Consider the following 14,154-nt stretch of genomic DNA (forward strand, 5'->3'; position numbering starts at 1 on the left):
TAAAATAAAAAAAAAATAGAAACTAGAGGAAAATTTTGTAACCAAAGGATCTTACTAACTGCACCACGGACAAACTACTTCAATTTATTTCTCATTGATGAAATGTTAATTAATTAAAAATATCGTGACGTTTTCTGTATTTGTGGGAAATACAAAATGAGTAAATATTTTCAGGTTAGCTAGTTAATTAACGTGAACTGTAATATTTTTTTAATTAAACAAAATAATTTATATTCTTTTTTTCTTGAAAGATTTTTAATTTTTCTGCTGAACCTCGTGTTTAGATAATAATAATGTAAAAATAATATGAATAATTTATGAAATTGTACACCTTATTTTAAAAATACTATTACTAAAATTTAAAAATAGTAGAAATTAAAAAATATATATACAATTTAAAAACATAAAAAATAAACACCATTTATTAAAACTTTAATATCGTAATATCAAATATACAATGATAAATCAATTTTTTTTTCATCTTTACTTTTTTTATAGATGATTTGTCTTGTTCGTGAGTGGCAGAGGAAATAGCTCATCCCAAATGCGAAATCTTTCCGTGTACAATCCTTCTCTCATTGTAAAATTGTCCGCATTGCCAATCTCCAAGTAATTGTCCAGAAGTGAGGAATAAGGTGTCCACTTGAGATTCCTCAGATACTCATCATTGGGATTATTTGGATTCCTGGAGTGTAAGAAAATGTTTATATAAAATTTATGGGAAGCTGATAAAGGTGGAATATCTTAATTACCCTCTGTCGGCAAAAGTTGTCCACATTCTGGTCATACGCTCTACATTGAGAATTTCAGGGTCGTCGTGAGCAAATGTCGGAGCCACTAAAGGAACCCCAAACAAGTATAACAAGTCATCGTGGTGTACCACACCTGAAGATTTATGCAAATTTTCCCCATTACATTCACATGTTAAATACTCAATATATATAATATGGTTGTTTATATATGGGTTTTAGAATACATTCCAACTTGTGGTTTTCTTACTCACCATAGGGTTTATTTTCTGGATAGTTAAAGAAACTGTAGCGACCACGGAAGGTGTTTTTGTAATAGAACACCTTTGTATGACGAGATGCTAACTGGACAAATCGGTGGACACTGAATCCAATGGCACTATCAGAGAACAGCTAAAAGAATTTAGAAACGTTGATTTTCTTAATCGCATGTGATGGTAAATTATTGATAAAAAAGGTTATGTTCGAAATCGAATAAACCGGCTTAAATTGAGGCTCTCAATTGGGTAATTATTTAATTTAAAATAGAAAGGTGCATTAATTCTTAAGAGGTTTTTAGACTACAGGTTTAGGCCAGATCTGAATTTTTAAATAATAAAAATAATTTTACTATCTTCTCAAAATCTTTGAGATCAATTGCTTTGAATTAAGAATCTTAAGTCATATGAATAAACCTAACGTATAAAGGCTCTTTAAAATCCTAAACCGATCTTTGCATCAAGAAAAATTTTAATGATATTTTCCACAAGTGTCTTTAGATTCTACTGCCTCGAAAGTTAGTAGAAAATACCACCCTCCATAGACGTTTCCATTAGAATCTACCATATTGAATTTCTAGAATTTTCTACCCTATGGATATTAGATTCTAATAGCCGGATGGTAAATTTTACTAGTTGGATATTAGATCTTAGAATTTAACTGGAAGACAGAAAAACCTCCGTTTAGACTGAAATTACTATCCAAGCCAGTAATATTTACCATCCTGCTCTTAGATTAGAATGTCATCTTGGAATATCTCACGTAACGACGCAATAACTCCGGTCCCGATATGCTTTGTGTACAGACTACATAATGCGGAAGATGACCGACCGTTCTCACAAATGTCCCGTGTTTAAATCTCGGAACGTCACCAATATTGGAAGAAGCTTTTCACTTACCACAATCAGTGACTTGAAATCCTGAGAATATCAACCAGTAGAGGCCCCAAGCCCCCCTCCCCAAAATAAAAATTATTTTGGTTAAAAGTTCAACTCATGACCGATTCCAAGGCAAAAAATAATTTTTTCCAGGTTTGCACATTCTAATATCCAGCCCAGATAGTAAAATCTACTATCCGGATATTAAAATCTAAGAGACACTTGAGGTAAAATCTAAAGAAGAATAGTAGGATTTACCATACAGTAATTGGGTTTTACTATTCGATTAGTAAAATTTACTATCCGGTTCAGGGGCCTCTCGACATTCCATTTTTCATACATTGTTTTGCATGAAGGCACTGAAGACTAATAACAAGTTTTTTTTTCCAAAAGAGAATTGACTTATCAGTCTGATATATTTCGAAATCGTGCATTAAAAACTATCTCAAAATACATATTTCATAATGTTCGCCGAAATAATACAAGAACTACTAGCAAAGTTGTTTAAGTCGCTATAGCTTCACTTTTTATTAGGCTTGATATATCTCTGATCCGGTTTATAGTTACTATCCGTATATTAGAACGAGACTTGAGGTAGAATCTAAAAGAAGACAGTAAAATTTACCATCTGGCTATTAGAATTTATTATCCGTAGGATAGTAAATTCTAAAGACGAGCATGTGTATCACGAATGCTACAGGTCTTCATCGCTAGCCTCCCAGAATAGAGTCCCATTGCCCATTCCAAGACAGCCATGAATATGGCGTCTTCTTGGCTTCAGTGGTAAAGACCTACTGAGAAGCCGATTGGGGTCTGCCTTCGGAATAACTCTTCGAGCATTCACAACCCCATCTAGCGGAACTATAACGATATCGTAACTTGAAGTTAGCCGCCGTTATAGCACCCCTCAAAGTTACCGCGACAGCTGAACAGTGATTGGTACCGTTGGATCAGAGGAGTCTTCCTCAGGACGGGCTTTCTCCCATCAACTCCTCCAGGCTCAACAGTCCTGCTACACATGTATATTCTACATTTTTCCCCGACCTAATATCCCGTTTGCTGGGTGACCTTTTTACAATCCAGCTATTAGAATTTTGTATGGAGGATTCAAGTTTTTTGGTGTAGATTAGTGTTTTAGTCCAAAACCCAGAGACATCAAATTCTTCAACGACAAATAGTTGGAAAGATTTTTCAAGATCTGGGGTGAAATGATAACTTTTCGATACCGACGAATCGATAGTATCGATAAAACTATATCCGTTACATTAAATGAATCTCGGCTTTTCACACAATGTTAAGCCATTTATTTGGGACATTTTTAAGAGAATTTTGCTGTTAAAAATATCTATATCAGCTGCAAAAAGTTCAGCTAACGTTTACATTTTTCAGAATCGATAGTCGATACTATCGAAAATAAATTATCATGTCATCCCTGGTATATCAATTGCCCTTACTATCCTAAGTGAAAATTTTCTCAAAAAATTCCACTGTTAGTAAAGTAGATTTTTAGATGTTAGGTATTAAAATAGTGTAGTCCTGAAATAGATTATTTTTTAAAAACATTAATGTTTTTAACCAACTAACTGAGATATTTCGAAATATTTTGAGTATTATGATTTAAATATATAACCTGTAAAAAGAGTTCGGTTAAAAAATTTATAGGTAGGACGTAGGACTTCTAATTGATGAACCCAAATTCTCAATATATGACAGTTCGTGATATCTTTTCTGCCAAATTTTGCGGGATAAATAATATTCTCAATGATCAGCTTGAATCTATTTGGGCCCATATAACCTGTATTTTCGAATTTAATGATAAGATAAAACCCTACAAAACATTTCAAAAAGCAGTTAAAGTACATACCTCACCAAGTTCAGGAATACGAGATTCATTTATCAAGGGAAAGTTAACATACTTCTTCCTCAATGTTTGACTTATTTTCTTTGATCTCTCAGTGCCTCTTTCATACAGGAAGCATATTGGAGCTAGTTCGGAAAACCTTTTATCAAAATCGTATTTTAGGGTGTCGTTGGTTAATATATCTGGAAAACAAAATAATAAAATACCTTAGAACCTAGCTAAATATCTTAAATCTTAGGGGGGTCCGTAGGAAAAAAATCATTGTAAAGTCAAGCGTGACCAAACCGTCCTTTACAAAGTAACCTTTTAAGAACGAGAGGGTCAAAATTTGGGGATCAGGAAAAAATCATTTTTTCAGTTTGTATAGCAAAACATAACCGTTATATAAGCTGTATAAAAATTTTTGTTTTTGGGTCATCGATGACTCTATTGTTCTTAAAGGCTCAAAACTCATTTACACAAAATTGTTAGGAACTGTAAATAGCTATCTCACTATATATTACAAACGCTCGCGTCATCCATAGTCTATAGCCGGTAAAATGACTGATTTTTACCTATTGTCTTTTATGTTATTTAGGCCTAATAGCCGGAAGAAATGCGATTCAGCGATTCAGCAAATAAATATTGAAATAAAGGTTCTACTGCGCGAAACTGCCCCATCTTCTCCTTAAGGGGTTGCATGGGTCTCTCATGTGAAAAAAAAATCATTTTTTTATTTATAGTATAGGGTAAGTATGCCAAATTTCGGCATAGTTGCAAATAAGTCTAAGTTTGAAATGCAATATTTTTAATACATATTGAAATTTCTTGTTACTTCCTTTTCGAGAGGGCTGTATAGAACCTTGAACACTAGTTTATCATCTTTTTTTCTCTGAATCAGTTCCTAAAATATTGAAAAATTAATTTAAAAAAAAATAGGGACATTGCTTTGGGTAGTATTCCGGCCGCTTTGAGTGTAATATCGGCTACCTTGTTTGTGACCACCTTTTGTGAAGCAACGTATAGAAAATTTCAAAACGTCATACGGAACGAGTTTAAAAATATTTACTTTAATACGTATATATGACCCACAAGTCCAAAGATCTTCCGTTTAATTTGTCCTGAAGACCTGAAGAGTTTACCTCGGCATCCCAAATTTACGCGCAGATTCCCGTAGCAGTTTGCCCTTCCTGAACTCTTTCAAGGCCTATTCCACATCATCTTTTTCAAAAAGGCCATGCTTTTTTTCTATGGGCATTGCACAACTCAGAAATTGAAAAAAATAAATAAATAAGAAATTTAGGAAAGCAAAAGATGTTGCCGGAATAGGCAACATTACCTCACCGGAGAGACGCTCACAAATTATCTACTTTTTTACGCGAAATACAGGATCCAGATGGGAAATTTTACCCGAAATTTAAAGAATTATTCACTATTAACTTAAACAAAAAGAATTTTTAATGAAAACTAATCAATTTTCATGAAAAACACCGAAGGAAAACCTTTTGCACTTCACCACAAATCAGAAGACTGCTAAAAACACAATCGATCTGTCACATTTTTTGTAAGACTTTTTCCACACTGAGTTTCTAAACAAAATTTAAATTCAAATTATACCTAAAACTTAATGATTTTTGTGTTAAGACATCCTAAAATGAATAAATATTTAAAAGCAAAATGAATTCATTGACTTTTCGAAGATTAAATCCATAATTGTTATTCATTTAATTGCTTGGCAGAAATTACACTCAAAGTGGCCGAAATGCAAAGCTGGCCGAAATTTGGCACACTTATCCTAACATTTGAAAAATATTTTCTGAAAATTTCAAGTCAATTGAAGTAAAACTCTCGGAGGTAGAGCAGTTTTTGTTATGCATTCTGCCCGCGCGCGCATATTGTTGTAAAACTTTAAACGCGTTTTTCTCAAAACAGCGTTTTACAATGCTGTAGTCAAGATTACTCAGAGTCTGCTGATCCGATCTTTCTGAAATTTTGCATACTTGTTTTGAGAAGTATTATCTACTGTTTGAACGAAGGAATTACACTTCCTTTAATCAGATCCGTTTATACAATAGAAAATGTGTTGAAAAATAGGGTAAAATTGATACTTTTTTACAAAAACTTTTGGCAAAAATCCAAATTTTGTTTTTTCAAAAATCCTTCGTTCATCCAGGGGTCCAACTAATCCTCTACAGGAGTTTATTTGGTTTTTTGATTTCAGATGAACCTACTGGGAGAAATCCTGCCTACCGCAAGGTCTGTTTTTTTGAGGAATGGTTCCGAAAATCAGCTACCAACGGTCGAATTTTTCAAATTTTTCAATTTTTTTTTTAAATTTTGTTCTAAAGTTACTCTTTCATATCCCAAAAGTTGGAATTTCTAAACTATTTTGAACACAATAAATTATTATCAGAAAAAAGGCCTATATTTTGACCTGAGAGACCCATGTAACCCCTTAATTTACAGCACAATCAATCTACTTCACTAGAAACTCACATTTAGCAAAGCTGACGAATTCATCCTTGGTAATTCCTGCAATTACGGGAATCTTCATATACCTCCCTTCTAAGTAAGAGATTGTTGGGTCTTCAGTTAGGAAGCGTTCCTGACCAAAGTCAGGTTCAATTACTGGTTTCCAGAGCAACACTGGATTTCCACTGCCCCATTCGAACATCTCATGAAGCCTCTTGCCCATTTCCAAACCATCAACGGTCCTTAGGCATTCAACTAGGTCTTTTGGTGTTGCTGTAGTACAATTGAAGAGACGAGCCTGCTTCTCCGCCAGATCGAGTTGATGTTCAGGAGGAGGCCACTGTCCTGTAGCTGATGCGCTCATTACAATGGCTCTATGGAATAGTCCCTTCGACATAGGCGAAACCATGTGCAGAGTAATACTAAGGGCGCCCGCACTGTATCCAAATAGAGTGATGGAGTTGGGATCTCCGCCAAAAGCAGATACATGATCACGAATGAACTTCAAAGCCATAACTTGATCCTTGTACCCTGCATTTCCCGGACTGTCCTTGGTTCCGGTACTCAGGTATCCCAATGAACCAAGTCTATAGTTGATTGTGACTAATACTACGTCACGGTCCATGAAAAATTCAGGCCAAACATGGCACTTATACCAGAGAAAGCATAGAATCCTCCGGGATGGATATAGAAAAGGACCGGTTTAAGATTGTTGTTCGGGAAGCTTCCATTTCTGGGAACTTCTTTGGTGTAAATATTTAGCCTTAAACAGTCCTCTGACTCCACAATGTCACCATTGAAACTGGGTTGAGGACACTGAGGTCCATCCTTAGTAGCATCGTATATACCTGTCCAGGGATCAACTGGTTCAGGTGCTTGAAATCTCAATCGGTCCGTTGGTGATTTGGCATATCGGATTCCTCTGAATGAATGGTAAGATTTCCCTAGACGACTCTTAAGCTTGACACCCTCAATTTCACCCAAATTGGTCTTCACAATGGTTTTCTCATCCTCACCACTGACACAGATCTTCTCTGGATGCAGAAAGAGCACCAGAATCACAACGAATGCTACTCCCGCGAATGATCGCATTATACTGAATACCACATGGCTCAAATATCTTTGGTGACTTTTATAGTCGATCACACAAATACAAAATTCTGCTCACAACTCTATTAACATTCTATTAACGATTTTTCCATATAACATTGGTTCTGAGTTAACCCATTAATCAGGAAAAACCCATTCAACTCAGCTCTAAATCGTTCGGTTCGCAATCTGATCTTGCTGACCTTCATATTTTTTTTCAAATGTATTTGTGATATTGGTATATCCCCATCTGTCTGCTTTCATTCACAATTCTAAGTAATTTTTTTTTATTTTCATTTTTTACACTGTTTTGATTGTGTTAGGGTTTACCTATGAGAATGGATTGAAAAGCATGAGATCCTGAACCTCAATGACTTCCTTGACAATTGTAGTATGAGATACCTATGAGAATGGATTGAAAAGCATGAGATCCTGAACCTCAATGACTTCCTTGACAATTGTAGTATGAGATACCTGTGAAATATATAAGACTTGAAGATCTGGCGAGAAGAGAACAATTTTTGCTGCTTTCTCCTTCCAATATATTTCACACTTCACTCAGATACAACTAATTAACTAAACTAACTCAGATATGATGCGTTCTGACGAACGATGTAGATGATAAATTGAGATAAATTTAGGACGATGATGAAAAACGATGTTGCGCGTGTCGCGATAGCAGGCAGAGAGTGATTTATTGCTTGACAGCATACGAGTGTGAAGTTAGCTACCAGTCGGAAATTCCCGTTGGTGTCGCTGCCTTCAATGAGGAGGCAGTGGCGCGAACATCCTCCCGGAGAAATTGCACCCTTGGTAGGAGTGCAAGCCTGGTGATAGGACGTCGATAAGTTCCGGTAGCTGTGCGAATGTCCACTACCCTCACAAGTCCGTCAGGGCCTGGGTGGACATGAGTGACTTCTCCTAATGGCCAGCGGATGCTGGGCTCGTTGTCCTTGGATAGCAATGCGAGATCTCCCACACGCACATTTGGCTCAGATTTCTTCCACTTCTTTCGTTCTTGTAGTTGATGAATATAATCCCTCTGCCATCTGGTCGCAAAATCCTGGTACAAACGTTGGCACAATTGCCATCGAGACAGATGATTCATTGAAAGTGTTTGTAGACTCGGATCGGGTAGAGATGTGAGAGGGCCACCAGTGAGGAAGTGGCCTGGAGTCAGAACTGCAGGATCAGATGCATCTGTAGAGATGGGTGTGAGGGGTCGACTGTTTAAGACGGCCTCCACTTGAGTGAGGATTGTTTGCAGTTCCTCATAGCTCAGAGGGCACGATCCCACAACTCTGTGCAAATGGGTCTTGACCGATTTCACTGCAGCTTCAACAAGTCCATTGTGGTGGGGCCCATCAGGTGGTTGAAAATGAAACTGGATTCCTAGACTCACAAGTTTGTTCTGGACAGAGTTTTGATGAACTTCCTGATGGAAAAGCTTGTCCAATTCAGTCTTGCTGCCAGTGAAATTGGTTGCATTGTCCATGAAAAGATGAGATGGTGTGGATCGTCTAGCGACAAATCTGCGGAATGAGGCCACAAAAGCCTCAGTGGACAAGTTGCTGACTAATTCGATGTGAATCGCTTTAGTAGAATGACACACAAAGATAGCCACCCACACTTTGGTGATAGCACCTCCACGTCTTCCTGGGCGTAGCTGAAGGGGTCCAGCAAAATCAACTGATGTTGAAGAGAAGGGTCTATCCAGTGTTGTGCGATGTTCAGGAAGTTGTCCCATGAGTTGTCGCTGTAGATGAGGGAATACCCTGAAGCAGTGTATGCAAGCTCTGGTAACTCCCCTTGTGAGATTACGACCTTTGATCGGCCAGAATCTTTGACGCAGATAGGCCAGAAGACTTTCTGATCCACAGTGCATTTGACGTACATGCTCTCGTTGAGCCAAGAGTTTCGTCAATCGACTATATGGTAACAAAATAGGATGTTTTGTGTCGTAGCCGAATTGAGAACGCTCTAGGCGACCTCCAACTCTCACAAGACCTTTGGCATCCAGGAAAGGTTGAAGATTGGCAAAGTTTTTGACATGTTTGTTGTTAAGAGACTCGTTTTTCAGCGACTCAATCAATTCAGGAAAATGAGCTTGCTGATCCAGCCGGATCAAGATCATGAGAGCACTGTCCATCTCTTGAGGAGAGAGTGGACCCTTTGAGCGTCTTGTAGATGGAGTTGTGGCCCGAATGCACTGGGCAACAATTCCTTGAAGTCGAGAAACTCGAGAGCATCGATCGAGAAGTCTCGAAAGTAGTGTGTCTTCTTGATGAGCGCTGAAATTAACTGAAATGGTTTGTTCATTTTCAGAGGGAAGGGGAAGGGAGGCGGACAGAGTATTAGGATAATTGCTCGGATCAAGGGAAAGCCAAGATGGGCCGTGGAACCACAAAGTTGAATTGATGAGTGCCTCTGGTGAACATCCTCGGGAGATGAGATCCGCTGGATTGTCCGAAGTACCCACGTGTCTCCACTGTGAAGCATCCGATAGCTTTAAAACACTCTGAACTCGTTTCCTGACAAAGAGGTTAGGCTTCTCTCTGGTAGAACAAATCCATGAGAGAGCAACTGTAGAGTCACTCCACAAATGAGCCTTTGAAATGTTGAGATCCCTCTGTACTCGAGCGACCAGCTTAGCACAGAGTTCAGCAGCGCATAATTCCAGTTTTGGAATTGTAAGAGGGTCCATGGGAGCAATGCGTGACTTGGATATGAGAAGGTGGGATGAGATTGAAGAATCTTTGCCCCTTGTCACGACATAAACAGCTGCACCATATGCTGCTTGACTGCTGTCTGCAAACCCATGAAGTTCTGTGAGATCTGGATCATGAATCTCTGACACCCATCTTGGTATCTGAATGTCGTTGATTCGATGAAGACCTTGTACGTACTTCGTCCATTTGTCCTGGATTTGAGGGGGAAGTTCGGTGTCCCATCCAGCTGCTAGTTCCTTTTGCCATGACATTTGTATGAGAATTTTGCCTTCGGTAATGACAGGGCCTATGAGCCCAAGAGGATCATAGAGACGGGCAATTGTTGAAGCTATTGTTCGTCTGGTGGCAATTGGAGAGGCAAAGTCTGGGGGCACTGAGTAGTGAAAGACATCCTTCTGTGGATCCCATTTAATACCCAATACTTCCACTGAATTGTCATCGTCAGGTAAATGGAGAAGTTTAGGATCCTGTGATGACTTGGTGACATTTTCTAGCAATTCCGGATGTGTTGCACACCATTTTGCCAAAGTGAATCCACCATGAGCCATCAATTCACCCAATTGAGATTGTGTTTGAAGGGCAGTGTCTAGAGAAGAGCAGGAAATCAGGCCATCATCCACGTAGAAATTGCTTGTCACCGCCTGAGATCCTAGAGGGAAGTCTTGTTTCTCCATTTCTGCCAGTTGATTGAGTACTTTTGTCGCGAGGTAGGGGCTGGAAGCAACGCCAAAACACACACGATTTATTTTGTACTCCCGGATGGGCTCTGTGTCGGAATTTCTCCACAGAATCCTTTGAAAGTCTGCGTGTGGCTCATGGAGTTTGACTTGAAGATACATCTGAGAGACGTCACACTTCATGGCATAGGGATTAAGCCTAAAACGCATGAGAACAGTGACAAGATCTGGTTGGACTGTGGGCCCAACTTTTAGAACGTCATTCAAACTCAAGCCACTAGATGTTTTTGCACTGGCGTTGAAAACCACGCGCAATTTGGTAGATGATGAGGAAGGCTTCCATACTCCATGATGTGGTAGATAGAAGTGGTTTGAATCATCATCCCTTCTTGGAATTTCTGTCATGTATCCTTTGGTTAGGTAGTTGTCCATCGACTCATTGTAAAGAGCTCTCATGTCTGGGAGTTTCTTGAGCCGATCTTCCAAAGACCTCAGTTGTCGAATGGCTCTCTTCTTAGAATTGCCCAATTCTGTGTGATTTGGCCGGAGTGGGAGTTGAACGATAAATCGTCCGGAATCTTCCCTGGAAAATGTGGCTGCAAAGTGTTCTTCAACTTCCACATTCTCGACAGAAGTAGATTTGGCACATTCGACTTCCTCAATTTCCCAAAAGCGCTTCACTGTCTTTTCTAGAGAAGCAAGAGTGACCATATTGCATTGAGAATGTGGCGGTGGAGCAGTGGAGGCATCCTTGAGCGCTCCTGAGAGTACCCATCCAAAGACTGTTTGCCTCAGGACTGGCTGGTCAGACCCCTGACGAATGACTCCGTCAAGAACGACATCATTGTAATGATCCATGCCGATTAGCAAATCGACAGGAGATTCCACGCACCAATTGGGATCGGAAAGAGTGATTTGGGAAGGAATTTGAACTGAGAGAGGATTGACTAGGAAATTAGGCAACTTCCCTGTAACTTGTGGAACAACCAAACAGTTAAATTCATAAGAGTCATCCAGATTGGATGACAGAACGAGCAATTGTGATCTACCTTTGACTTTGGAGTAGCTGTTGTTACATCCGATGATCAAAGTATTGTCTGGAGAACGTCTCAGCTGCAGTCTCTCCCGAAGATTCTCTGTCATCATGCTCTGCTGAGCACCACTGTCCAAGACTGCACGGCACTTGTGAACGACTCTGTGAGAATCCAAAACATTCACCATGCACGTCGATAAGAGAACTTTTGGTGAAGAATTCGCAGATGAGTGATTGATTGAAGATGGAATCCCTACACTGGTGTGCTGACTGTCTGTCCTTGGGATTTCTGTTTGCTTCGGGATGGTTCCAGAAGGTTGAGAATTATTGCTCCCGGAATGCTGAGATTCTGGGTGGTTTGAGGTTATGTCATTTGTTTTGACATTTTGCTTTGCTGCATATGCTGCATATGCATCATGCAGCAATGTATTGTGACGGCTGCGGCATCGCTGACAAAGAGACCTGTCACAATTATTCGTCAAATGTCGGGAATTTAGACAATTCCTGCACAATTTGGAATTCCTGACCACGTCGAAGCGCTCCTGAGGATTCTTTTCCAAGAATACTGGGCACCGGAAAAGGGGGTGAGTGTCTTTCCCACAGCACACACAATTATTGTTGCTATTGTCGGATTGTGTGGCCAACAACGTAGTCGACTTCTTCTTGGAAATCTCAGGCTGAGAATTCTTCTTGGAGGGATTGGATGTGGACAATGAGCTGTCATTGCAAGCCTCAAGAACATCGCAGCGATCGTTCAGGAACTCAAGATAATCTTCCCATGTTGGAGATTGTATGTTGAGATTTTTCCTTTTGACTTCCCAAAGACTGCGAGTCTGGCTGTCCACTCGCTGGTTCAAGAATTGTATGAGCCATGGATCACGGCTATTTTCATTGATAGCATCAAGAGCATTTGTCACTTCTTCGGCGATCGAATGAATTTGTCGCAAATTCTTCTTGTCGGCTGATTTGATGAATGGTAGTGCCAAGAAGGTTTGTACGTGATCTGCGACAATGTTGTAGTGTTTCTCGTATTTCTTTTGCAGAATAGACCACACCCTGGTGTAGTTTGCATCAGAAATTGGAATGTGTTTAACCTTAGAAGCTGCTTCCGGTGTCAACAATCCCATGAGAAGTTGATGTTTTTGAGCGTCAGAAATGTCAGTGTTGTTGTGAACTGAAGCGACAAACAAATCCCGAAAAGAAATCCACGACTTATAGGTGCCATCAAATTTAGGAATTTCTAGATCAGGCAATTGTAGAGGTTTCGGAGACTGTCCAGAGCGCCCAGAGAGAACGGCTTTGATGAGCTCATTGATTTGAGTTTGCTGATTGACAAAAGCCATGAGAATGCTGGAATTTGTTGAGTCGTGAAGCTGAGATGTCCCTTCGGCTTTTGTTCCCGGATGGGAAGCCTCAGAGTCGTGGTTTGGAGATTGGCTGGATGCGCGCAATAGCTCCAAAATCCTGCTTTCGAGAAGACTGAAGAACTGAGCGTGTTCTGTCAGCCAAGTTTCCTCTTCTTCACATGATCCTTCATCCTTAGCCACGTCAATAATTTCCCTCTGAAGGTGGATAATCTTCGAATTGACATTTCTGGCAGACTCAAGCTTGTGTAGTAGCTCCTCTTGTGAACATTTGTCGCTCACAGAGTTATGGATCTTGGAAAGGGCAGATCTGTGACCCGCACGTTGATTCTTCAAAGTCATCCTGATTGTGTCTCAGTTCCTTTGAAGCGTATAGAATGAGGATTGCGCTGTTGCAACAATCAGTGTGATGAAGGTGGCAGCTGGTGCTGGCTCCTTGTAGGCTCGATGACCAATTAATGGTTCCTTTCAAGCGTATAGAATGTTGCAGCTGGTGCTGGCTCCTTGTAGGCTCGATGACCAATTAATGTTAGGGTTTACCTATGAGAATGGATTGAAAAGCATGAGATCCTGAACCTCAATGACTTCCTTGACAATTGTAGTATGAGATACCTATGAGAATGGATTGAAAAGCATGAGATCCTGAACCTCAATGACTTCCTTGACAATTGTAGTATGAGATACCTGTGAAATATATAAGACTTGAAGATCTGGCGAGAAGAGAACAATTTTTGCTGCTTTCTCCTTCCAATATATTTCACACTTCACTCAGATACAACTAATTAACTAAACTAACTCAGATATGATGCGTTCTGACGAACGATGTAGATGATAAATTGAGATAAATTTAGGACGATGATGAAAAACGATGTTGCGCGTGTCGCGATAGCAGGCAGAGAGTGATTTATTGCTTGACAGCATACGAGTGTGAAGTTAGCTACCAGTCGGAAATTCCCGTTGGTGTCGCTGCCTTCAATGAGGAGGCAGTGGCGCGAACAGATTGCAAATTGAATTGTTACTGGTTCTAATCGGAATTTTTGCGGATTACTTCAAAAAAGAATTCTC

The 14,154-nt window shown here is 39.6% G+C and overlaps 1 protein-coding gene, 1 long non-coding RNA gene and 1 pseudogene across 2 annotated transcripts; 1 reads left to right on the forward strand and 2 right to left on the reverse strand.

Annotated features, from left to right (window-relative positions):
* Positions 1-394: 394 nt before the first annotated feature.
* LOC129806541 (juvenile hormone esterase-like) lies at positions 395-7,313 on the reverse strand (annotated as a pseudogene).
* A 700-nt stretch (positions 7,314-8,013) lies between these two features.
* On the reverse strand, positions 8,014-11,913 carry LOC129805179 (uncharacterized). The gene has a single exon (XM_055852938.1). It carries the CDS (start codon positions 11,911-11,913, stop codon positions 8,014-8,016), a length of 3,900 nt encoding a protein of 1,299 aa, XP_055708913.1.
* A 211-nt stretch (positions 11,914-12,124) lies between these two features.
* Positions 12,125-13,806, forward strand: LOC129806566 (uncharacterized). Its single transcript, XR_008752178.1, has 3 exons — positions 12,125-12,309; positions 12,402-12,701; positions 12,769-13,806. It is a non-coding gene; the product is annotated as an uncharacterized LOC129806566 (long non-coding RNA).
* Positions 13,807-14,154: the final 348 nt, after the last annotated feature.

This window comes from Phlebotomus papatasi, chromosome 3, assembly GCF_024763615.1.
Source record: "Phlebotomus papatasi isolate M1 chromosome 3, Ppap_2.1, whole genome shotgun sequence".
Lineage (NCBI taxonomy): Eukaryota > Metazoa > Arthropoda > Insecta > Diptera > Psychodidae > Phlebotomus > Phlebotomus papatasi.